This window comes from Rattus norvegicus, chromosome 7, assembly GCF_036323735.1.
Source record: "Rattus norvegicus strain BN/NHsdMcwi chromosome 7, GRCr8, whole genome shotgun sequence".
Classification (NCBI taxonomy): domain Eukaryota; kingdom Metazoa; phylum Chordata; class Mammalia; order Rodentia; family Muridae; genus Rattus; species Rattus norvegicus.
This window is the reverse complement of record NC_086025.1, coordinates 135,453,199-135,476,397: the sequence shown is the minus strand read 5'-3', so window position 1 is coordinate 135,476,397 and position 23,199 is coordinate 135,453,199. Positions and strand designations below refer to the sequence as shown.

The 23,199-nt window shown below is 48.3% G+C and overlaps 2 protein-coding genes and 1 long non-coding RNA gene across 8 annotated transcripts; 1 reads left to right on the top strand and 2 right to left on the bottom strand.

The window, feature by feature from the left end:
• Positions 1-2,053: 2,053 nt before the first annotated feature.
• Prr13 (proline rich 13) lies at positions 2,054-5,358 on the bottom strand. Its single transcript, NM_001008379.1, has 4 exons — positions 5,294-5,358; positions 4,621-4,659; positions 3,931-4,280; positions 2,054-2,374 (listed from the first exon to the last, which is right to left on the bottom strand). Exons 2-4 carry the CDS (start codon positions 4,637-4,639, stop codon positions 2,324-2,326), a joined length of 420 nt encoding a protein of 139 aa, NP_001008380.1. The 5' UTR covers positions 4,640-4,659; positions 5,294-5,358; the 3' UTR covers positions 2,054-2,323.
• Positions 5,359-5,691: 333 nt separating this feature from the next.
• LOC134479584 (uncharacterized) lies at positions 5,692-14,963 on the top strand. Its single transcript, XR_010053118.1, has 2 exons — positions 5,692-5,882; positions 12,632-14,963. It is a non-coding gene; the product is annotated as an uncharacterized LOC134479584 (long non-coding RNA).
• Positions 6,215-21,881, bottom strand: Amhr2 (anti-Mullerian hormone receptor type 2). Of its 6 annotated transcripts, none has more exons than XM_039078593.2 (12): positions 17,977-21,881; positions 17,516-17,698; positions 17,126-17,317; positions 16,798-16,869; positions 16,486-16,604; positions 16,141-16,371; positions 11,755-11,869; positions 11,466-11,638; positions 11,186-11,333; positions 10,904-11,040; positions 9,797-10,055; positions 6,215-9,555 (listed from the first exon to the last, which is right to left on the bottom strand). In XM_039078593.2, exons 1-11 carry the CDS (start codon positions 18,023-18,025, stop codon positions 9,801-9,803), a joined length of 1,674 nt encoding a protein of 557 aa, XP_038934521.1. In that variant the 5' UTR covers positions 18,026-21,881; the 3' UTR covers positions 6,215-9,555; positions 9,797-9,800. The 6 variants fall into 6 exon arrangements, with proteins under 6 accessions (XP_038934521.1, XP_063119188.1, NP_112260.1 ...); NM_030998.2 differs by lacking the exon at positions 6,215-9,555 and having other exon boundaries at positions 9,611-10,055; positions 17,977-18,085; positions 18,352-18,476; XM_063263118.1 differs by lacking the exon at positions 16,141-16,371.
• Between the last annotated feature and the right edge of the window lie 1,318 nt (positions 21,882-23,199).

The following is a 23,199-nucleotide window of genomic DNA, read 5'->3' as shown; positions in this document are numbered from 1 at the left end:
TGCTCTTAACCACTGAGCTACCTCTCCAGCCCCCATATATACTTATATATTATATACTTATATATAATACATATATATTATACATATGTATTTCTATTTACATGTAGATACACCACACACACACACACACACACATTTCATAAATTCTGTTCCTTTCGAGAACCCTGACTAATACTCTAATAAAATATTTTCGGGGTTGGGGATTTAGCTCAGCGGTAGAGCACTTGCCTAGCAAGTGCAAGGCCCTGGGTTCGGTCCCCAGCTCCAAAAAAAAAAAAAAAAAAAAAAAAGAAAGAAAAAAATATTTTCTAAAGCTTAAAAGAAAAAAAAAAAAAACCAACCTGGAGTTTGTGAGAATGCCCACCTATCTACCTACATGCACAAGCGCCCAGATTCAAGCCCCAGCACTCTATAAAGTAAGACATACAAGTACACATCAGTAATTCCAGCCCTGAGGAAACACAGAGAGATCAGAGAGTTGCTCATCTTGGCTACATAGTGAGCTTGGGGTCTGGACTACCCAGAACCATCAAACTAGTTTGTTGTTGTTGTTTTGTTGTTGTTGAAAATTAAATCCAAGACATGGTTACAGACAAGACAAGCATGCTGCTAACTGAGCCTCCTCAGTTCTGGGCACTGTGGCTTGGGTTTATCATGGCAGCTCCTGGGAAGCCGAGGGAAGACTTTACATTCGAGGTCAGCTTGGGCTACACAGCAAGACTCTAAAATTAGGAGGGTGGTGATGGAGAGATGTTTCTGTGTTTAAGAGCACAAGCTGCAGGGTTGGGGATTTAGCTCAGTGGTAGAGCGCTTGCCTAGCAAGCGCAAGGCCCTGGGTTCGGTCCCCAGCTCCGAAAAAAAAAAAAAAAAAAAAAAGAGCACACGCTGCTCTTCCAAAGGGCCTAGGGTTCAATTTCCAGAGACTCATAATGGTCTGTAACCCCAGTACCAGGAGATCCTCTGCCCTCTTCTGGCGTTTACAGGAACTGCAAGACTAAAAGCACATACATACTAGACCAAACACTTGGACATACATACATGTATATATGTACCTAATTCATCTATTAATCTATCTATCTATTAATCTATCTATCTAGCTATCTGTCTGTCTATCTACCTATCTTATTCATTAGATCAAGGGCAGGACCCTAAATTGCTCCCTTAAAGTTGAGGAGCAGCCAAGGATTGAAAACCTCTGTAGCAGGCTGGGCATGGTGGGTCTATTCCTTTAATCCCAGCTTTGGGAAGCAGAAACAGGTAGATATATCTGTGAGTTGGAAGCTACCCTCATCTACCTATTGAGTTCAGGCTAACCAAGGCTGCATACCAAGACCCCGTCTTGAAGAAAAACCCCTGTAGCAAATGAAACTATCTATATCTGGGAGAGCAGTGTGGATTCAGTCTGTAAAAACCTGAGTCCATTCTGAAGGCTCCTCCCCTCTTAGAATAGCCTGATGTCCTCCTCGCTGATACACTGACTCCTTACTAAACATGACGGCCCTTCAGGCTGGGCATGTAGCTCCATTGGTAAAGTCCCTGACTAGCAGGCACAGGTCTGAGTTCAAGCCCATAAACAGCGTGTGGTGGCTGAAGCTTGTGATCCTAGCTCTTCAAAAGTGGAGACATGAGGATCTGTATATCAGAGTCACTGTATCAAAGTCACACACACACACACACACACACACACACACACACACACACTCACACACATATTGAAGTCTAGGTGATGTGAGACTCTCAGAGGAATAAAAAAAGTGACATACTTTAAGGTGTATGACCAAGAGCAACGAAACTAGGCCATGGTGTTGAGCCCAGTTAAGGTAATGGTGAGCAGAAGCTGGGAGAGTAGCGTTTATTTGGTCCTCAGAGCCATCTGAGACAACATACTGAACTGAGGAAGAAATTGGGTTCCAAAAGAGCTCATCAAGTAAAGAAAGGGACTGCACTTCCCAGTGGCTCAACAGTTACTGTGATCAGTAAGGCCGGGAATACGGTTGCTACCAAATCGCTCTCGTGTGTCGCCATTACAAAAGTACAGGTTTCTCATCACAAATTGTCACAAACCCAAGTTACAAAAGAAAAATCACATGGTGCATATCTTAAAAGACAGTGCCCCCCCCCACCTCATAAGCTACGGTAATATCAAGCAGGGAGAAGGTAGCTTTTGCTACCCCTCGGCAGTCATCTTCCCCAACAGCGGGGAGAAGGCACAGGAAGGAGTGGGGCGGGGCGCTAATTTCCCCTCAGTACAAGATGACAGGTGAAGCTTGGTGGGAGACTGGAGCTGGTGAGGCTTGAGGGGAGGAGGCTCCAGGCCCTGTGTTCAGTCAGAGTCACTGCTGGAGGAGGAGGAGGAGGAAGAGGAGGAGGAGTGCTGCAAGGGGAAAGGACACATCATCAGATCCAGATGGCCTCTGGTCACTCCAAGGTCCATTCTTTGGTGCCCCACCCATCCACCCAAGTATCCAGTAGTCAGGAGTCTCATACCGTCCTGTCCCATAACCAACAAAATCAAGGGTTTCCTTCAGCAGTGAACATACAAGAATGGATTAAATTGTCCTCAGTCATTGCACAGAACTGAACACATTGCCTTCTGACCAAGTTTATACTTTCCACACCTAGCCAGGGCCAGGAATGAAGAACAAACACAGCATGGATGCGGGAAGCAGCTGCAACTTTGTAAGTCCCTACTCATTAGCTTAAAGAATGACAAACGAGACTCTCTGCACCTCAGAGAGGGTAGGAACAGCCAGCCACCGTGTGTGTGTGTGTGTGTGTGTGTGTGTGTGTGTGTGTGTGTGTGTGTGTGTGATGCTGTACTTCCTCCAAGTCCCACTAGGGGAAAAAGTGGGGAAGATGGCAGAGACAGACAGATGGCTGGAGAAACCCCACACAGACATACCTCCGTCAGCTACTGTAAAAAAAACACCTGCTACCAGAATCCTAGCCCTTAAGAGTTTCGTGTTGGGGCTGGAGAGACGGCTCAGCGGTTAAGAGCACTGACTACTCTCTTCCAGAGGTCCTGAGTTCAAATCCCAGCAGCCACATGGTGGCTCACAACCATCAGTAATGCAGATCCGATGCCCTCTTCTGGTGTGTCTGAAGATAGCCACAGTGTACTCACATACATGAAATAAATAAATAAATCTTAGAAAAAAAAAGTTTAGGCTCTCAGGGTTCTCTCCCTCATTCAGTGTCTCCTTTCCTTCCCCACTCCCCACATCTCTACCTAAGACCCAGAATCAGGAACTAGAGTCCAGACCCACAAGCAAACATTTGGCATAAAAATCTAACTAAAGCTTCAAGATTAGACTGATGCTTTTCCCAAGTCCTCAGGGAAACTCCTTCCCTCACTAACAATAATTAGCGTCCCTGTGGAAGGAAGGGATACAGGTCTTGTGAAGGAAAATGCCCTTTCACCCCAGGCTTTGCAGAAGGCTGCTGAGTCACAGAAGACCCACCCAGGGAATTAACTCAGCACCTGAGAACGCCGAAGGAGATAAAGGAAATCCAGGAACTAGGGTCAGACCGCCACCCCGCAAACTATTATGCGTCATTGCACTTTGTCAAAGAACTCTTTTGACATTTAGACAACCTTAATGGGTGTGTCCAACTTACCAAAAGATACACCTAGGGTGGGTCAAGGCGGGGAGTTACAGGGATAGAGGGAGAGAAGGGAGAGGGCTTTTGGCTCTGATATCCGCCCCCACTTCACTTTTCCTTTGCAGATGGGAGTGGTCGAATGCCTCAATATTACTAAACTCCTTAAAGGAGGATCTCTTTACGTAAAGGAAAACCACCTGCCAAAAGGACAGGATTGCCGTCCTCCTCCCACGCCCCACAAACCGAGAATGCCCATCCCCAACTCCTGATCACCCCGGTCCCTCTGAAGGGAGCTCCTTCCCCAGCCAGGCTCCAGAGGACACTGACCTTCCCGTGCTTATGATGCTTGTGTGATTTCTTGTGAGCTTTCTTCATTTTCTTCCTAGTCTTCTTGTCTATCACTATTCCTGGGCCTACCATGCCAGGAGCCGGAGGATTCACGGGGCACATGCCAGGAGCAGCTGGTGGGTACGGGGGAGGGTAGGGACCTGAGGGTTGGTATCCTGGACACCCTGGTTGCGGTACAGGATAAGGAGGTCGACACGGAGGGAAAGCTGGGTTTCCCTGAGGAATTCCGGGAGGACAGGGGCCAGGAGGAAAGGCAGGATTTTGGGATGGTGGGCAGGCAGGATTGGAACCTCCTGGACACACAACTTGGGGTGGATATGGATTTGGCCCTAGAGGAAGAATTGGAGAATAAAGATTAGAACGGTGCAAACCTCTATCAACGAGTAACACAAGTCACCACCATTCTTTTTTTTTTTTTTTTTTTTGTTCTTTTTTTCGGAGCTGGGGACCGAACCCAGGGCCTTGCGCTTCCTAGGCAAGCGCTCTACCACTGAGCTAAATCCCCAACCCAGTCACCACCATTCTTAAGCCCTACGGAAAGGCAGAACTCGGTAGCTAGCAGTGGTCCCGTGACTTTGTTTTTGCTGGGGGTTGCAGGATACAGAAAAATCCCGTTTCGTTGCAAAATGGGCTGGGGCGGGGTCAGAGGAGAGCCCCCCAGTTACTTACCAGCACTAGGATTCCACATGTCCACAAGTTAGTTCAATCCTACGAAGTAAAACAGACAAAAATCTGAAGCTCCCAGGAAGGGAAGCGGATTTTCTAGAGCCCGAGCCCCACCCTACAGCCTCCGCCTTACGAAGGCTCTCACTGATAAAACTACCGCAACCTCCACTTTAAAATGGGCAGCACTCTGGAGGCAGAGGCAAGTGGATCTCTGAGTTAGAGACCAGCCTGGTCTAAAGAGAGTTACAGGACAGCCAGAGCTACCCTGTGTTGAAAACCAAAACAAAACAGAAAAAAAGTTTCCTTCCTCTCTCCAGCGCCCTCCTAGCCTACATTAGCGCAGGGTCTAAACCACAGAAACTCTCTTCCTGGGGCCCCTCCCACTTTCACTATCTCACCTGGATGTAGGCGTCTCATTTCCCTCTCCCTAGAAAGGGACCGGAGGCCTTAAGCATCCGTAGTGTGAGAGATAGGACCTAAACCCTAAACTCCCTGCTCGCCCCAGTGGAGAAAAAAAAAAAAAAAAAAAAAAAAGGAACCCAAAACGCTAAGATAAGGACAAAACACACACACCCCAAAGAAAGGGCAAAGGGAGTTCCTAGTTCTCAGGTATAAATGGATCCCTGGCCCAGCTAAGAGGAAAGAAGGGAATTTGGGAGGCCAGATGCCCTGTCACCTTCCCAAGATCGCTGGTCCTCTTCCCGTCCTCCTTCCCAGTCTGGGATCACACACTTCCTGGTCACCCCTATTCATTCTATGCTTCCGCACCGCCCCGGTGACCTAGATAATTATGTGGTCACTCGGCATGATGATTGGAGAACTGACTTGTCAATCGCTGTGGTCCAAACAAGGAGGAAACGTTTGCGCTAGACGCCGGGCGGAGCCTTTTGGAAAAAAAAGCCTTGCGTTGTGAAATACATAACTGGTGAAATAACAGACACAGCGGAAGTGCTCCTTAGGGCGGGAGCGGGGCAGGGCTAGCTCCAAGCAGAGACCCCGAGCCAACGAGATAAACTCTCAGTTTCTTTTGTTCGTTTAAATTTTAAGATTTTTTTTTTAAATGAGTATGAGTGATTTGCCCCAATGTATGTGCACCAAGTGCCTGCTGAATGACAGCGGAGGTCTTCAAAGCCCCTGGAGTCAGAGTTGCTGATGAGCAGCCATGTGGATGCTGGGGACTGAACTCAAACACTTCGCATGAGAAGCAAACGCTTTTTAACTGTTGAGACATCTCTCCAGTCCCTATCATTGCGTTGCGGTTACAGGTCAGTGAGTACATTAGGTGTTTTGTTTGTTTGTTTTAAGGTAGCCTTGTCTGTAACCTAGCACTTGGGAAGTGGAGGAGGAGAATCAGAATTCAAGGGCAATGTTAGCTTCTTAGGGAATTTGAGGCCAGCCAACCCGATATAAGACCTCAGAGAGCCCTGTGCTGGTGGCATATGTCTTTAACCCCTGCACTCAGGAGCTGAGGCAGGTGAATCTCTGGGTTTGAGGACAACCTGGTCGACATAGTGAGTTCCAGGACAGCCAGAGCCACACAGAGGAACCCTCTGTTTCCAAAAACAAAAACAACAAAAAAACAAGACCTCAGAGAACAAAAGGAGGAAGTGCTGCTAAGTCCTAGCCCCAGGTCTCAATGCTGCCAGCTTCTATAACCACAGCCCGTGGTTCTCTTTTTTTTTTTTTAAAGATTTATTTATTTATTATATATGAGTACACTGTAGCTGTTTTCAGACACACCAGAAGAGGGCATCAGTTCTCATTACAGATGGTTGTGAGCCACCATGTGGTTGCTGGGATCTGAACTCAGGACCTCTGGAAGAGCAGTCAGTGCTCTTAACCACTGAGCCATCTCTCCAGCCCCGTGGTTCTCTTTTGTAGAAAGATAGGTAAGAGAGGGGGTCTCAATGTGTCCAACAGATGCCGTGGTTATAGTCTCATGCCATTGTTCCGGGTGAATAACTTCACTTTTGGTTTTGTTGTTTTGAGACAGAGTCTTCCTGTATGACTCAGGTTGACCTTGGAGGGAAGGCAGTCATCCCTTATCTGCCTCTCTCCCGTGCAAGAATAACAAGAGCAAGCCACAACTCTCAAAAGAGTTTTTTTTTTTTTTAAGGTAAAGATTACAAACTCGTGCTTCAGCACATCTAGTTCTAACAGGTGGAGTTCAAAACATGCGAAGCCAAGAGTCTGCAATGTAGCTATATGCCCAACCCATAAATATCTTTTAAAATATTTTATCTTATGTGTTATGGGGGTTTTGGCTACGTGTATGTCCTGTGCACCATGCGCATGCAGCACCCTCAGGAGTCAGAAGAGGGCACCAGATTCCCCTGAGACTGGAATTATAAATAGTTACGAGCTGTCTTGTGGGTACTGGAAAGTAAATCTAGGTCTTCTGGAAATGCAATGGTTGCTCTTAACTGCTAAGCCATCACTCTAGCCCCCATCAACATCTAATGGTAAAAACCCTTTCATCTGTTACTTAAAAGCTGTGCCACCTCACACACATTCTGAACTTCTGCAATCTTTTAGTTCCCTCCTGTGGATAGGGGGCAGAAGGACTGTCATGGAAAACACAAGCCAGCTGAGCAGAACTAGAGTGTAAAGTTTCTCCTGAAAGCAAGATGGCCCAGCAGGTAGCTAGGTGGTAGTGGTACAGGCAGAGCTCTGTGAGTTTGAGGTCAGCCTGGTCTACAGAGCAAGTTCCAGGATAGCCAGATCTACACAGAGAAACCCTGTCTCAAAAACAAAACAAAACAAAACACCCCCACAAACCACAAAAGGAAGAGGATGGTGGCAGCCCAGCAGACTGCCACAGACAACCTCAGTGAAATCCCAGGACCCACAAGATAGGAGAGAACAGTTCCCTGAAAACTGTCCTCTAATGCTCACACACCTGAGAGACAGGAGGATTTCAAGTTGGGGCCAACCTGGACTACCAGAATACACAGAAATCTGGACTACACAGTAAGAACTTGTTTCCTAACAAGGTAGTGTTTATTTTAGGGAAGGAATCGTGAAAATAAAGGGATTTACCTATCTATCATGAAAAAGAAAAGAAAGGGAAAAAAGCTACATATAGGAGCCAAGCCTGTAATCCCAGCACTTTGTAGGTAGGATCACGAGTTCAAAGTCATCCTTGACTACACAGGGAGTTTGAAGCCACCCTGGATTATGAGACCCTGTCTGTGAAGAGAAAAAAAGATGAATAAATCAAGCACATTGCAACAAGCCATACATAGTTGTCTCTGTTCCTCTCTCACCTTACCCCCTCTCTACACTTTATTTTTGAGACGGTATTTCACACTTAGCCTAGGATGGCCTCAAGTTTACTGTGTTGCCAAGATGACCTCAAACTTTTATAAACATTTAAAACAATTTTTATTATGTGTGACGACCATTCTTGGTTGTCAACTATGTCTAGAATTAACTAAAATCCAAACATGGGGACACACCTGTGAGGGTTTTTCTTTTTTCTTTTTTTCTTTTACTTCTTTTTTAAGATTTATATTCACATATGAGTACATTGTCACTGTACATTGTCACTGTCTTCAGACACACCAGAAGAGGGCATCAGATCCCATTACAGATGGTTGCGAGCCACCATGTGGTTGCTGGGAATTCAACTCAGGACCTCTGGAAGAGCAGCCAGTGCCCTTAACCACTGAGCCATCTCTCTAGTCCTTCTTTTCCTTTTTTTTTTTTTTTCCTTGAAGGTTTTTTGTTTAATCTGAAGTAGGCAGATGCACTAATCTAGATTTTGAAGTGGAAAGACACACCTTTAATCTGGGCCATACCTTCTAGATAAGGACGTGGAAGGACACTTTTGCTCCTTGCCTGATTCTCTGGACATTCCTTTACTGGCGTTAGAGCCTAATGCTTTGGGACTCCAGCATACACTGATGAGCTGAGAAACTCAACCACATGGACCGAGCTGGATTGTTGGGCTTTCTGCTTACAGGCAGCCATTGTTAGATTAGCTGGACTGCAGCCTCTAAGTCACTCTAATAAATCCTCCTCACCTGTATCTATAATGTTATATATTTATAGATAGAAGCTAATACATTAGGGTAAGATGAAATTCCATTTTTTTTTTTTTTCGGAGCTGGGGACCGAACCCAGGGCCTTGCGCTTGCTAGGCAAGGGCTCTACCACTGAGCTAAATCCCCAACCCCTCCATCTCCATCTTGATTCTCCTTCCTTCTCCTTCTCTCTTGCCTTACAAAAGCTTTGTCCCCGCCTTATTTTTTTACTGTCCAATCATGGCCTTGAGCTAACTTGTGCCAGCCCTCACCTGTATATAGACATCAACCTACACACACACACACACACACACAGAGTTAAAATTATACAAATAAAATCTTCCAAAATAAATGTTAGTAGCTGCCACAGTGGGCACACACCTTTAATCTTAGCACTTGAGAGAGAGAGGCAGGTAGATTTTTGTGAGTTCCAGGCCAGCCAGGGCTACATAGTGAGACCTTGTCAAATAAGTAAATACATACATACATGAGTAAATGCTGGTGTCCCAAGCATGTACCCCATATGCCAAGGCATGAGGATTGTTGCAAGTCTGAGACTAGCCTGGGCTACATACTGAGTAGTAGATGTAGGTCAGCCAAGGCTATAGGGCAAGACCCTGCCTCAAGAATAAAGGGCTGGGGTTGGGGATTTAGCTCAGTGGTAGAGCGCTTGCCTAGGAAGTGCAAGGCCCTGGGTTCGGTCCCCAGCTCCGAAAAAAAAAAAAGAATAAAGGGCTAAAGAGATGGCTTAGGAGCCTCTAAGAGCAATCACTGCTCTTGCAAAGGATCTGTTTCCAGCACCCACATGGTGGCTTACAACCGTCTGTGACTCCAGTTCCGGGGGCTTGGTCCTCTTCTGGCTTCCACCACCTCCGGCACGTATGTGGCACACAGGAGCTCACAAGCACACGTACTACGAATAAAATAAATGGATCTTGAAGTAAATACGCATTGGTGGAAAGCAAGAATGAGTGGGAATCTTGCTTTATTCTCTTTCCTGAGCATAGCTACCCGATGGGTTAGAAACCCACACAGAATGACATCAACAGGCATGAGGCTGACACCTGACACACGCATGTCGGCCACACGCATGTCAGCCTGTACAGAGTTCATATGAGCTGCTCATTTACATACACCTGAACAGTGGCACTTACAGGCTCAGGACTTAGAGCCAGAGCCTTGCTGAACACTGAGGAGACAAGAACTCTGCTGAGGCCTGCAGGGGAAAGCCGCAGAGGCAGGCGCTGCAGGGCAGTTCTCTGGGCAGCCCTGTGGACAGCTCTCTGGGAAGGAGGAAGCCACCTGAGGATAAGCCAGGGCTGCCAGGCGCTGCTGCACACACTCAGCTGTCAGCCTTGCTTCTGGGTCTGCGTCCCAGCAATCTTCCAGGAGCTCCCTCAGCCCCCTAGGGTCCTGGAGGAAAAGAGTAGATGGTGGGCCTCACCGACCCCAGAGTAGACATCTCCAGTCTTTGCTTCTCCCCCGCGCTCACCCCATTCTACATGGAGTCCTTGCTAAGAGCATGTCCCACCACTCTTGACTCCCCACCCCACGTGTGGAGCACCTCTGAGCCCCATCCCATAAAGTCCAGTCCCTTGAGTTTGTTCCCTGTGACAGACTCCTCGGATACCTTCCAAAGGGTCTACCTTTTCCTCTAAGGATAATACAGGCTAACAACAACGTATGTGCTAATGGAAAGTTACTCTTCGTTCTCCAAGCCAACCAGTGTGTGCTGCAGACAAAGCCTGGCTTCCATTGGCCAACCCAACAGACACTAACTAGTATGGTAGAAATTTCAGGCAGGAGAGTGGGAGAAGAGACATCTTAGGAAACCATTTGTGAAGAGCTCTGCAGTTTCAGATCAGACGACCCTTCTGACCTTGTTATACCTAGAGCTAGCTTTAACTGGTCTACAGCAGAAACACAGCTGCATAGTACAAAGTGATGGGGCGCCGGTTTGAACTTTGGGGTACACTGTTAATGAAGAGACACTGCCAAAGGGGCCAAGCTCCGAGTGGGAGAAAAGTCAGAGAGGATTTCCTGGAGGAGATGACTGAACGACAGAGCTAACTGTGGAGTAAGAGGCTAGGAATAAAAAGGCTCCGCAGGAAGGTGGGCATCTTCGGTGGGTGGAGCCAACTGTGTGAGACGTGTAGAAGAAAAGGATAGGAGGAGACGGTCTGGTTGTAGCAGAGACATCTTTGAAATCTATACTCAGCCCCTGCTCCTTGTCCCCAGCTGGCAAGCCTGCGGCTTCTTACTGTGGCAGAGCAGCTCCAAGAGGAAGGGATGTTGGGGCGCTTCCTCTCCGCGACCGCCAGGGCCCAGAGCTCACAGGCACTGGGATTGCTGCCCAGTTCTGCCTCATAAGCCAATTGAAAAGGTGGTGGTCTGTGGTCTGGGAAAAGTGTAGACATACACTGTTAGCCTCCCCTGGTGAGGGGGCTCCTAAGTGGTAAAACTAGGGAAGGCCATAGCCCTCTGGAATAGGTAGGAGGGTATGCGAGCCTTTGTTAGGTGGGACACTGGGGTGGAGACTTTACCAGGCCTCAAATCGGAACAGCGGCTCAGGATCTCCCACAGTAGTAGAGCCAGAGAGTAAACATCCGCTCTCTGGAGAGCTGTGCCCCAGTCCTGCAGGTCTAGAGTCTTGTCCAAGAGCTCCGGAGCCATGTACCTCTGGGTGCCAGCCTGGGAAGATATGGAGTACGAGTCACCTCTATGGCAACCTCAGCTCAACCCGGTCTACTAGCAAAGCCGCACTGTTGCCACAGCAATCATTACGCGGTCATCTCAGGTCTCATACTTATCAAAAGCACTCACCTCCAAAATGGCAGCTGGGCCTCGGGGTTGAGTAGGGGCCAAGGCAGGGGGCTGAGCAAGGCCAGGGAGTACCAAGGCAAGGCCCAGGTCTCCGATGGCACATGACCTATCTTCCCGAATGAGCACATTCTGGCTGCTCAGGTCTCGGTGAGCGATACCTGGTTTGTACTGGCCTGTGGACACAGGTCACGTGGTTCTCCTTGGTGCAGTCCTTCTCCCCTAAGCGGAGGGAGAACTGGACTCATTGGTGCAGCTACTGACTCCTCCCTCCCTGTTGCTGGCTACTCACCATCCTGCCAACGCTCCCCGTGGAGAAACGCCAGGCCCTCGGCCAGGGACAGAGCCATCCTCAAGGAACTGCCCCAGTCGCTCGTGTACTGAGTCAAGTAGTGGCATAAGGAGCCCTGGAGAAAAGCAGAGGGAGGAGCAGGACACACAGAGCTGGAAAGGATCATTCCAGGGAACAGAGAGCTACTGACAGACCCCACACACTCCAGCCGGCACCTCCCCAGCAGACAGAGACACCCTGACAGAACCAGGTCAAGACACTACAGACAGTGAAAGCATGAGACTATGCATCAAAGTGACAGCAAAAATAGTAACACTGGTTGGGCGTGATACTGCGTGCCTGCCACCCCAGCACTTGGGAAGTGGAGGAAAGGGGGAATCAGGAACAAGCCGCGCACGCACGCACGCACACATAAATTATAATTTTAGCCAGACAAAGTAGCACATGCATGTAATCTCAGCACTCAAGAAGCTGAACCAGGAAGCTCCTACACTGAAGGCCCAATATGTAAAAAAAAAAAATTAAAAAGTACCTTAATTTAATGCGACCCAGGCCCTTAGAACAGGGCCTCCTACAGACCTCGTGAGAACCCCAGGGTGAAGGCAGTCTGGTTACCCTGATTTTTATAGGGCTTTTCTTTTCTTTTTCTTTCCCTCCTTTATTTAAAAACAATCAGTACACTTTGTGTGTGGGGGTATGTGGGTACCCACATGCTACATGGCGCGTGTGGAGGTCAAAAGACAACTTGCTAGAGTTGGTTTTCTCCTTTCACTGTAGAAGCTCTAAGGGGCTGGCTCCGGCCTTCATTTGGGGTGGAAGCACCTTTACCCATGAACCACCTCGCTGGCCCTTTTACTCCTTCCCTTTCCCCTTTTAGGCAGGATCTCTCTGGTATGTATGCAACCCTGGCTGACTTGGAAGTCACTAAGAAGAGGAGACCGCCATCAACTTTGCAGTGATCCTACTGCCTCCGCCAGCAGCACACGCTGGAGTGGAGGTGGAGCTTTCGCGCATGCTGAGTAAGCTTTCTTGAGGGCAGATAACCCAAGTGGAGCTGTAATCCAAGGAGAGTCAGCAGTCTGTCTGAGAGTCACTGTCAAATGCTGGTCAAGGGCGTCTGTCCCTCCAACCACCTGGCCTGGGCTAACAGGGCTGCACAGACTTAGATGGGTGGAGCCAATGGAAGAGGAGCAACTGGGAACCGCATTCACGAACCTGCTGAGCGCCTTTAGAATGGCTCGGGTGTGCCCAGGCAACACTGTGCCTCAGGAAAAGGGGAGCGTGATGGAAGCGGAGAACTTAATAAATACCACAATATAGAGATGAACTAGGTGTTGGGGATTTAGCTCAGTGGTAGAGCGCCTGCCTAGCAAGCGCAAGGCCCTGGATTCGGTTCTCAGCTCCGAAAAAAAAAAAAAGAAAAAATGAACTAAATGTCAGGCTATAAAGCACCCATGATTGACAGCACGTGTGCCTAGCCAAAAATTTATCTCCACTTCCCAAATGTGTACCACAATGCCTGGATTTTTCTTCTTTTTTTCTTTTTCTTTTTTTTTTTTTAGGGGGGAAGAGGGGTGCGGGGATTAGAGATATGCACCACCACAACTGGAGTTCTAGTATTTTTTTTTTTTTTTCGGAGCTGGGGACCAAACCCAGGGCCTTGTGCTTGCTAGGCAGGCGCTCTACCACTGAGCTAAACCCCCAACCCCTGGAGTTCTAGTATTTTCTTTCTTTTTTTTTAAACATTTCTCTTAGTTTTAACTGGATGTGGTAGCACATGCCTTTCATACCAGCACTCTGGAGGCAGAGGCAGGTGGATCTCTGTGAGTTTGAGGCCAGCCTGGTCTCAGGCTGGTTTCAGGATAGTCAGGGCTACCTAGAGAGGCCCTGTCTCAAACAAACAAACAAACAAACAAACAAACATTAATTTTACTTTGGGGGCTAGAGAGGCTCCCAGGACCCACAACAATACACTGCCTATAGCTCCAGCTGCAGGGACTGTGGCCTCTAATCTGAGAGCACCCACATCCATGTGCACACACCCACAAAAGAGAGAGGGGCTCAAACCCATAAATTAAAAAAAAACTTTAAAAAAAAAAGTATGGGTATTGCGACTTATGTGTGTGTCCGCAGGTGCCCATGGAGACCAGAAGAGGGCGCTGCATCCCCTGGAGTTACAGGCCATTATGACAGCTGGCATAGGTGCTGGGAGAGTAGCCAGTGCTCCTAACTGCTGAACCATCTCTCCTGCCCCAAATCTGGCTTTTTAAATGCATTTCTGAGAGCTGAATTCAGACCCTCATGCACAGCAGGCACTTTATTGACTAAGCTATATACCAGGGCCGAAAACTTATTCTTTAATAGACCCAGGAGGACTGTGGTCAAAGGGGGAACTTTCCAGAACTCAAGACCTCAGCAATGAAGGAGTTGTAGAGGCTGGTAAAGTCTGGGAAAGAGCCACTGCATTCAAGCTTGCTAGGAGCTGACGTACAATCAGGGCAAAGGCACAGGGTGATCTCACTCAAAGGAACAGACAGCACTGACACTGGATAAACAGGAGATAGCAGCAGTTCAGTGAGGAACCAGACTCTCAAATCACATATCCAGAGCAAACCAGCTTCCTTTTCTTGTCTCTGAATACAATTCCTACCTGATGGTGTGCTTCTGAAAGTAAAACACGTGAATGGGTTCAAAGTGCCTCGCCTAGGACTTCAAATGCACCCCAGTGTTCAGCAGGCCCAGGTTCCATGTGGTCTCACCTCTGCCTATGCCGTCGACCTTATTTGCTTTTGTTTGGGGGGCTTTGTTTTGTTTTGGATAGGGTCTTACTTTGTAACCTTAGCTGGCTTTGAACTCACATAGATAAGCCTGCCTCTGCCTCCCAAATGCTGGGGTTCAGGGTATGCCCCACTGCGCTCAGGCCTGATTTATTTCTTTGAGTCAGGGTCATATGTAACCCAGGCTAGGCTGGAGTTCACTTTTTTTAAAAGATTTATTTATATTTATTATATATGAGTACACTGCCGCTGTCCTCAGACACACCAGAAGAGGGCATCAGATCTCATTACAGATGGTTGTGAGCCATCATGTGGTTGCTGGGATTTGAACTCGGGACCTCTGGAAGAACAGTCAGTGCTCTTAACCACTAAGCCATCTCTCCATAGGCTGGAATTCTTTTTTTTTTTTTTCCCGGAGCTGGGGACTGAACCCAGGGCCTTGCGCTTCCTAGGCAAGCGCTCTACCACTGAGCTAAATCCCCAACCCCCATAGGCTGGAATTCTTATAGTCAAGTCCTACTATCCAGCTTGGCTTGGCATCTTCTTGTTAATCTCTCACCTCAGGTTATATACATCTTTTCTTTTTATTAAAACTGGGAGAAATGGTTCAGTACTTACACTGGCTGCTCTTCCAGGGGACTGGAGTTTAATTCCCATTACCCAGCTATTCTGAAAGCCCCAGGAGAGCTAATTTCCTCTCCTGACTTTCATGGGTGCCTGGTGTGCACACAGTGCACAGACATATGTGCAGGTGAAACACCTATATACACTTTTTTAAAAGCCACATCTGAGTGCATTGTGGTGGTCAGAGGACAACTTTGTAGAGTTCTCTACTCCCTTGACTTGGGTTCTGGGAACTGAACTTTGGTCCCCAAGGCTTGCACAGTAAGTAAGCATCTTCACCAGCTGAGCCATCTCGACCGTCCCTCAGGTTGAATTGTATCATTATTATTTCTTACTGTTCCCAGTGCCCTGTCCCAGCTCTCAGCACACCATACTTGACATTTGCGACTTCCTTTTCTATGACCCATTAGTCTATGACGCCTGTAAAACCAGGGGCCATGTGGGCTTCTCTCGGCATCTAGAAGTGCTTGCCACATAGTTTATAAATATTGGTTAAATGAACATATGAATGAGTTTACAAAGCTATTCCTGGATGTGTACTTAACAATGGCCCTCTTCTAGCCAGGCAGGAGTGGCACAAGCTTTTAATCCCAGTGCGTGGGAGGCAGAGGCAGGCAGATCTCTGTGTGTTCAAGGACAGCCTGGTCTACAGCACAAGTTCCAAGACAGACAGCCAAGGCTACACTGAGAAACTGTCTCAAGAATGGTGTGTGTGGGGGTTGGGGATTTAGCTCAAGTGGTAGAGCGCTTACCCAGGAAGCTCAAGGCCCTGGGTTCGGTCCCCAGCTCCGAAAAAAAAGAACCAAAAAAAAAAAAAAAAGAATGGTGTGTGTGTGTGTGTGTGTGTGTGTGTGTGTGTGTGTGTGTGTGTGTATTCAAAAGAAAGTATAAGGCAGGAGAGTAGGCATGAGTAAGGCCCAGTGGTCATGTAGCGCCCCATAGGAGTAGTGCATAATATAGACTACAGAGATTTCTTGATGCTCACCTTAGGGTACAGTTCCAGTACCAGCAAAGGCCCAGAGGGCAAGGGGCCAGGGCCTCCCTGGCCAGCAGTGATAAAGCGAACAATGTGGTTATGCTGTAGGCCTAGCAGCTGGTACACAGCTCGCTCAGCTCGGAACTGGGCCACAGCCCTTGGGGGGAAGGCCTTGATGGCTACCATCTCACCCTGGAGCCTCCCAGCCCAGACGACTGCATGACCTCCTTCCTGGATTACCTGGTAGAGACACTGCATTGAGTGTGGGCCTCAGAGCTAGCGCCAGGGCCAGCCTTCCTCCCCAGCAGAACCTCCAGGAGTGCCAAAAGAGCCCACCCTCCTTCCCTGGAGCACCTGGGAGAAGCGCAGCTCAGCCAACTCGGGCAGTTCCTCACTGCAGTCTCCTCCTGAGCCTGGCTCCGGCTCCGGGTCTGACCCACCTTGCACTCTACAGGCTTTTCGTTGTAACAGGGCTGAAGTAGAGAAGAGTCTTAGGGTAGGGTGCACAGGATGGAGACAGCCAGGGGAGCTATGTGGGAAGAGAGCATCTTGCAAGGAAATGTAAAAGAAAATCCCAGACCTGGGGGCTCAGCAGGGCCCAGAGGAGGCTTGGCCCTTTGGGCAAGTGTCATGCTATCACAAGGGAGGGGTGGGAGAGGTCGGTACCCAAGATGATGATACTCAGCAGCAGCACAAGGAACACTCCCAGCAGCAGCTGCGCCATCCAGATGGGCCCACCTGGACAGCAAGGGAAGATGGCACGGCACACGGGGGTGAGCACTGAACCTCTCCCCTCTTCAAAGAGATTACTTTCCAATCCACCCCCATGCTGGTCGCAAGCCCCCTTATCTCCCAGTCACCAGGGCAACCAACTTTCCAAGGCCAGGAGGAGGGAAAGTTTGGGCGGAGGTGGGGTGAGAACTGGCCCCGGTTCTCACCCTGACCTATGCTTCTGCTCCCCAGTGGGCTCTAGTAACCTGGGGAAGGCAATTACCTGGGGTAGCCTGAGGCTCCTGGGGGCCGGGAGCCCCTCGGTTTCCTGAAGGAGGCAGATGGCTGTAGTTGGCATTGCAGAAGTCGGTACCGCAGGAGCATGTGAAGAGTGTGGAGCTGGGGCTGGGGTGCGCTCGGGGGACGGGGTCACAGTGGAGGGACTCACAGCCGGGTTCATCACTGTCTAGGCATCCTGAAGGGGTGGGGTTAGGGGAAGGAGGGAAAGGAAAGAGAGTTCCATAAGGTTTGGGGACAGAGAACAAATCCGGGCTCTGTCAAAGGCATCTGACATGCCTTTTCCCCCCTCTACACATTCCACTTCTCCCCTTCCTTTTGGCTGCCTCCCTTAACCTAGACATGCCTCTCGCCCACCACGTGTTTTGTCATTCACCTTGCATCTCCACTTGTGCCCGGCCATGGGTCAGATTCCAGATCCCAAAGCAGCAATGGCTGTAGAGGCAGCGGATACCCTTCGGGGGGCCTGGTCCTGCATCTACCACTTCCCCCAGTGTTTTTGTGCTTCCCCGAACTCCAGGAGCCTCAAAGAACACACAGGTCCTCCTGTTTGGGGATACTGAAGCCCAAGGTGAAGGGAGTCAAGAAGGGAGTGAAGGCAAGGACAAATAGCAGTCAAGCATAGACAAAACATGATGTCTAGATCCCAGGTCAGTACAGCAGAGCCACAGGACACTGGCTCAGCAGAGGCCTGAGCTCTAAGCCCCACCATGGGAACCTGGGCTCTGCCTTTCCTCCCAGCCCCCTGGCCTCTTTCAAATGGGTGGCTGCTGCTTCAAGTACACCTTTCCCTTACTGAGTGGTGTAAAGACCCTGCCCCTCTCTGTAGACACTTACCTTGTGCAGCTGCAGGAAGCAGTGTCCAAAGCCCCAGTGTCCCCAGCATCCTACTAAAGGATGTCAGCAGGACAGCACACACCAGCACAGCTACCCTCGTCAACGCTTCCTACAAATACAGGGCACTGTGGGGCTTCCAAGCCCTCAATCCCCAACTCCGCCCCCCTCTGCCCTATCCCAGTCTCTGTGGGGGAGAAGGCTGCTGTGGGGGAGAGGTGGGTGTGAGGAAAACAGGGAGAAAAAGGGAGGAGCAGAGAACCAATCTCTCTCTTCAACTACCTCCTCTCTTCTCTGCAGAGCAGGGAGGAAGGGACCTTGGCTGTCCTGCTGAGAACCCTGTGATAATTAATTCTGAAATCTCTATCCCTTACTGACCTTGGAAGAAGGTGCTGGACCTTCCGTCTTTTTCAGAAAGATATTTTGGGCGCTCAGCTCTGCCCAAGATGGTTCCCATGGATTGAGAACTCATTTGTAGCATCCTGAACAGAGAAGACTTCACAAAGTTGATCTCATTTTTCAAACTCAAAAATCAGAAAGGATGTGAAATTTTTCAGAGAAGACCTGGTGAGATGCCACAGTGATCAAAAGCACTTGGAGCCCTCGTGGAAGAATCATGTTTGGTTTACCCACATGGCAGCTCACAACTGTTTGTAACTATGGTTCCAAAAGATTTGATGTCCTCTTCTGGCCTTTATGGGCACAGGCGTGCATGTGATGTCAAACACCCAAGCAAATGAAATAAAATAAGAACACATGCTCCTGGGCTGGAGAGATGGCTCAACAGTTAAGAGCACTGACTGCTCTTCCAGAGGTCCTGAGTTCAATTCCCAGCAACCACATGGTGGCTCACAACCATCTGTAATGAGATCTGATGTGTGTCTAAGACAGCTACAGTGTACTCATATACACTAAATAAATAAATAAATATTAAAAAAAAAAAGCAGAGTGAGATTTTATCCTGGGTATGTATGACTCCAAATCCCACACTCTGTTCTCTGTATTATACAATGTTGCCTTAAAACAAATGCAAACTTCAGAGGCTAAAGAAATGTTTCTCTCTCTGGAGAGATGGCTTAATGGTTAAGAGCACTGACCGCTCTTCCATAGGTCCTAAGTTCAATTCCCAGCAACCACCTGGTGGCTCACAACTATCTGTAAAGAGATCTGGTGTCATCTTCTGGTCTGCAGGCGTACAAGCAGGCAGAAAGCTGTATGATGTATACGTAATAAATAAATAAATAAATAAATATTTTAAAAAATGTTTCCATAGTGGGCATGGTGCAGGCCTTTAACCCCAGCACTTAGAGAGGCAGATGGATCTGAGTTCAAGGCCAGCCTGGTTAATGGCAAATTCTAGGACAGCCAGGGCTACATATACTATGTCTCAAAAACAAAAACAAACAAAAAAACAAAAACAAACAAACAAAAACACTTTCACTGTCTACAGAATTTCAACATTTGAATTGGGATTGCTGAGAAGTGTGTACCAGATAGCATGTTTGCCAACCGGCCAACAACTGGGAAGGGAACCTACAGTTCAAAATCTCACCACCAGAGGTCAGCAGGCATAGAAGAAATTTGTCCCTGGCAAGAGGACCTCCTCAGGTGACTAATATTTACATCACGCTTCCAAAACGTCCTAAACTGGAGTACTATAAAATATAAAGAAAGGCCACAGGGTGTGTAAGAGGGCAAGTCCACATGAACAAAGGGTCTGTGGCTTGTGTTGCCGTAGAGTGAGGCATGCAGACTCATTTTCCCCAGAGTTAGAAACCAGTCATGGGTTATCATGTCCACACCTGTGAGTAGCTGGCTTCAAAGAGCTGGTTAAAGAGGACTAGTTCCCCGTTCACGCTTCTGACCCCGTTCTGTTCTGGCTGCCTTTCTCAGGATGACCTAACTTAGATCACAGGTGACCGTACCAGCTCATAGTGGGCGGGGCCTTTCTCCTGGGGAGCACGTGTGAGAGGAGGCAATAGCTGTGAGACAGGGTGGCTTCCGCCGCCTTGTGGAAGTCTGCAGGGCTGTGCTGGAAAGGTGTGGGATGTTGTGCTTAGTTCCTGCTGTCCTCCTTCACCAGACCCCAGATCAGATAAGTGGGGATGTGGGTAATTGAAGATCAAATGGCTTCTTTTGTTTGGAATGTCTCTGGAGACCCTCTCCTCCAGAGTGGGAGCAAGGGGAGCGCCTTCAGTCAAAGCTTTGGGTCACTATTTCTTTTGAAGACAGAGACAACCCAGAACCCAGTGGCTCATTCCTGTAATTTCAGTATTTAGAATTAAGAGGCAGGAAACTGCTGCAAGTTGGAGGCCATCTTGGGCTATATAGTCAATCCCAGTCCGTTCCAGAACTAGAGTGAGACCTTGTCTCAGGGTTGGGGGGGCAGGGGTGTGTGTGTGTGTGTGTCGACAACCGCAGTTAGAGAGACAGAACCTGAGTTGGAATCCCAAGCGGACAAAAACAAAGCAACAAATCAAAACAAAAACCAAACTGTGGGGTTGGGGATTTAGCTCAGTGGTAGGGCGCTTGCCTAGCATGCGCAAGGCCCTGGGTTCAATCCCCAGCTCTGAAAAAAAAACAAAAAACAAAAACCAAACAAACTGTGTGTGTAACTGTAGCTCCAGAGGAGCCAGCACTTTCTTCTGACACTAGGATGCCTGTGCCTGCACACATGCACACACATATACACAAATCTCTCTCCCCCTTCCCATCTCTGTCTCTGTCTCTCTGAGCTGGTAGCACAGGCCTGTAATCTCAGTTACTTGGCTGAGGTGGGAGGATTAAAACCGCAAGGTTTGCTGGGATATAGAGGGAGTTCAAGGACAGCCTACAAAACTTAAAGAATAAAAACAAAGCCAGGCATGGTGGCAGATACCTTTAATCCCAGGACTTGGAACAGGCAGTAGGATGTGTGTATATATGACAATAGAACAGAGGTGGAGGGAAGAAGAGAGAGAACATGCTAGAGTAGATGAGACTTGAGAAAGAAGGACACAAGATGGAACACCAACGCTTTAGTGTCAGACAGTAATGTCTCTGAAGGAGACTGGAAGGGCTGGAGAAGACAGGTGATTTAGTGTCACACTCTGTTTTTTGCCAATGTTGGCTGACTTAATTTTCACCACCAGATATGTGTGTGCACACAAACTCCACACAGTGCCGCTTTGTAAACCGGGTTGTTCTGAGGCCTACTTGCTTCTGCCTCCTGAGTGCTGAGATTATAGATCTAAGTCACCACACTTGGGTTATAGTTATTCTTTATATCTCTTTGAGTGCTGTGTGTGCATGTATACCTGAAAGTCAGAGGTCAACCCGCAGAGATGGTTCTCTCCTCCCACCATTTTGGTGCCAGGGCTCAAACTCAGGTTGTCAGGCTTAGGGGCAAGTACCTTTATCTGTTGGGTCATGGAGCCAGATGGCTTTATTATATCTTGCTTTATCTAAAAGATTTTACTTTTTTATTTAATTAGAGACAGAGTCTATATCTATATAGCCTTGGATATTCTTTTAGTTTTAACTATGTTTTTAAAGATTTATTTATTTTATATGAGTACACTGTAGCTGTCTTCAGACACACCAGAGGAGGGCATCAGATCTCATTACAGATGGTTATGAGCCACCATGTAGTTGCTGGGATTTGAACTCAGGACCTCTGGAAGCAGTCAGTGCTCTTAACCGCTGAGCCATCTCTCCAGCCCTTTAATTATGTTTATATGTGTGTGTCCACCTGGGAGTTTGTGTACTTAAGTACAGTATCTTCAGAGGCCAGAAGAGGACATCATTTCCTGGAGCTGGAGTTACAGGCAGTTGAAAGCTGCCAGATGTGGGTCCTCTCGAAGAGCAGCAAGCATTCTTTTTTGTTGTTGTTGCTTTTCTTCTTCTTCTTCTTCTTTCTTCTTCTTCTTCTTCTTCTTCTTCTTCTTCTTCTTCTTCTTCTTCTTCTTCTTCTTCTTCTTCCTCCTTCTTTTTCCTCCTCCTCCTCCTCCTCCTCCTCCTCCTCCTCCTCCTCCTCCTCCTCCTCCTCCTCCTCCTCCTCCTCCTCCTCCTCCTCCTCCTCCTCCTCCTCCTCCTCCTCCTCCTCCTCCTCCTCCTCCTCCTCCTCCTCCTCCTCCTCCTCCTCCTCCTCCTCCTCCTCCTCCTCCTCCTCCTCCTCCTCCTCCTCCTCCTCCTCCTCCTCCTCCTCCTCCTCCTCCTCCTCCTCCTCCTCCTCCTCCTCCTCCTCCTCCTCCTCCTCCTCCTCCTCCTCCTCCTTCTCTGATACACAAAGTTTCTCCTCCATAACAGCTCTGGTTGTTCTGGAACTCTTGTAGGTTAGGCTGGTCTCAAACTCAGATCTGCCTACATTTTGAATGCTAGAACTAAAGTCGTGTGCCCAGCTTTCAGCAAGCACTCTTAACTACTGTTTGGCCCCTTATAACTTGTTTTGTTTGAAGCAAGCAAGGTCTCACTGTGTAGCCCTGGCTGGCCTTGAACTCACAAATACCCACCTGCCTTTGCTTCCAGAGTGCTGAGATTAAAGGTGTGCATGTCCACATTTGCCTCCTCTCATTCAACCTTTGGCTTTTTAAAAAAAAATAAATTGCATTCTATTTATGTATTGCATTTGTAGAGGGCAGAAAGCAACTTGCAAGGAGTCTGTCCATTCTGTCAACAGCATGAATCCCAGGGGTTGAACTCAAGTTGTCAGGATCAGCAAGTGCCTAGGGTCTTTACCCTTGAGCCAACTCACTTGTCAACTGAGCCAGCCCTCTCACTGGTCCACATTCACAGCAGCATCACGTTTTACCACAAGAAAGCTTAAAATGGAGAAATCACTAATCAGGAGCACACTGCAACACAGAGAAACCAATGGTCTGTAACCAGGTGGCTAACAGTAAACTGAACATTTTTGAAAGAATCAGTGCTAACAAAGTGGTCTGAGGGGTGAAAATTATTGGGTGTAAACTGCTCCCACTAACTCTGGGGAGGACAATAGATCAGCACGACTGAGAAGGAAGCAGTTTTTCAGAATGGGGCTGGGGTAGAGGGAGACTGAGAACATGCTCATAAGCTAAGGAGGGAACCAAAGGCAGGCTGAAGATGAAAGGAAAAAAATCACATCAAAACAAAGAACAAAGAGAAGTCAAGTGAGAGAAAACGGGCCACCTTCAAAGGAAGAACAGTGTTTCCTTCTTAGGAAGAGGGATGGGGCAGACTGGTGGGCAAACATGTTTTGAGGAGGTG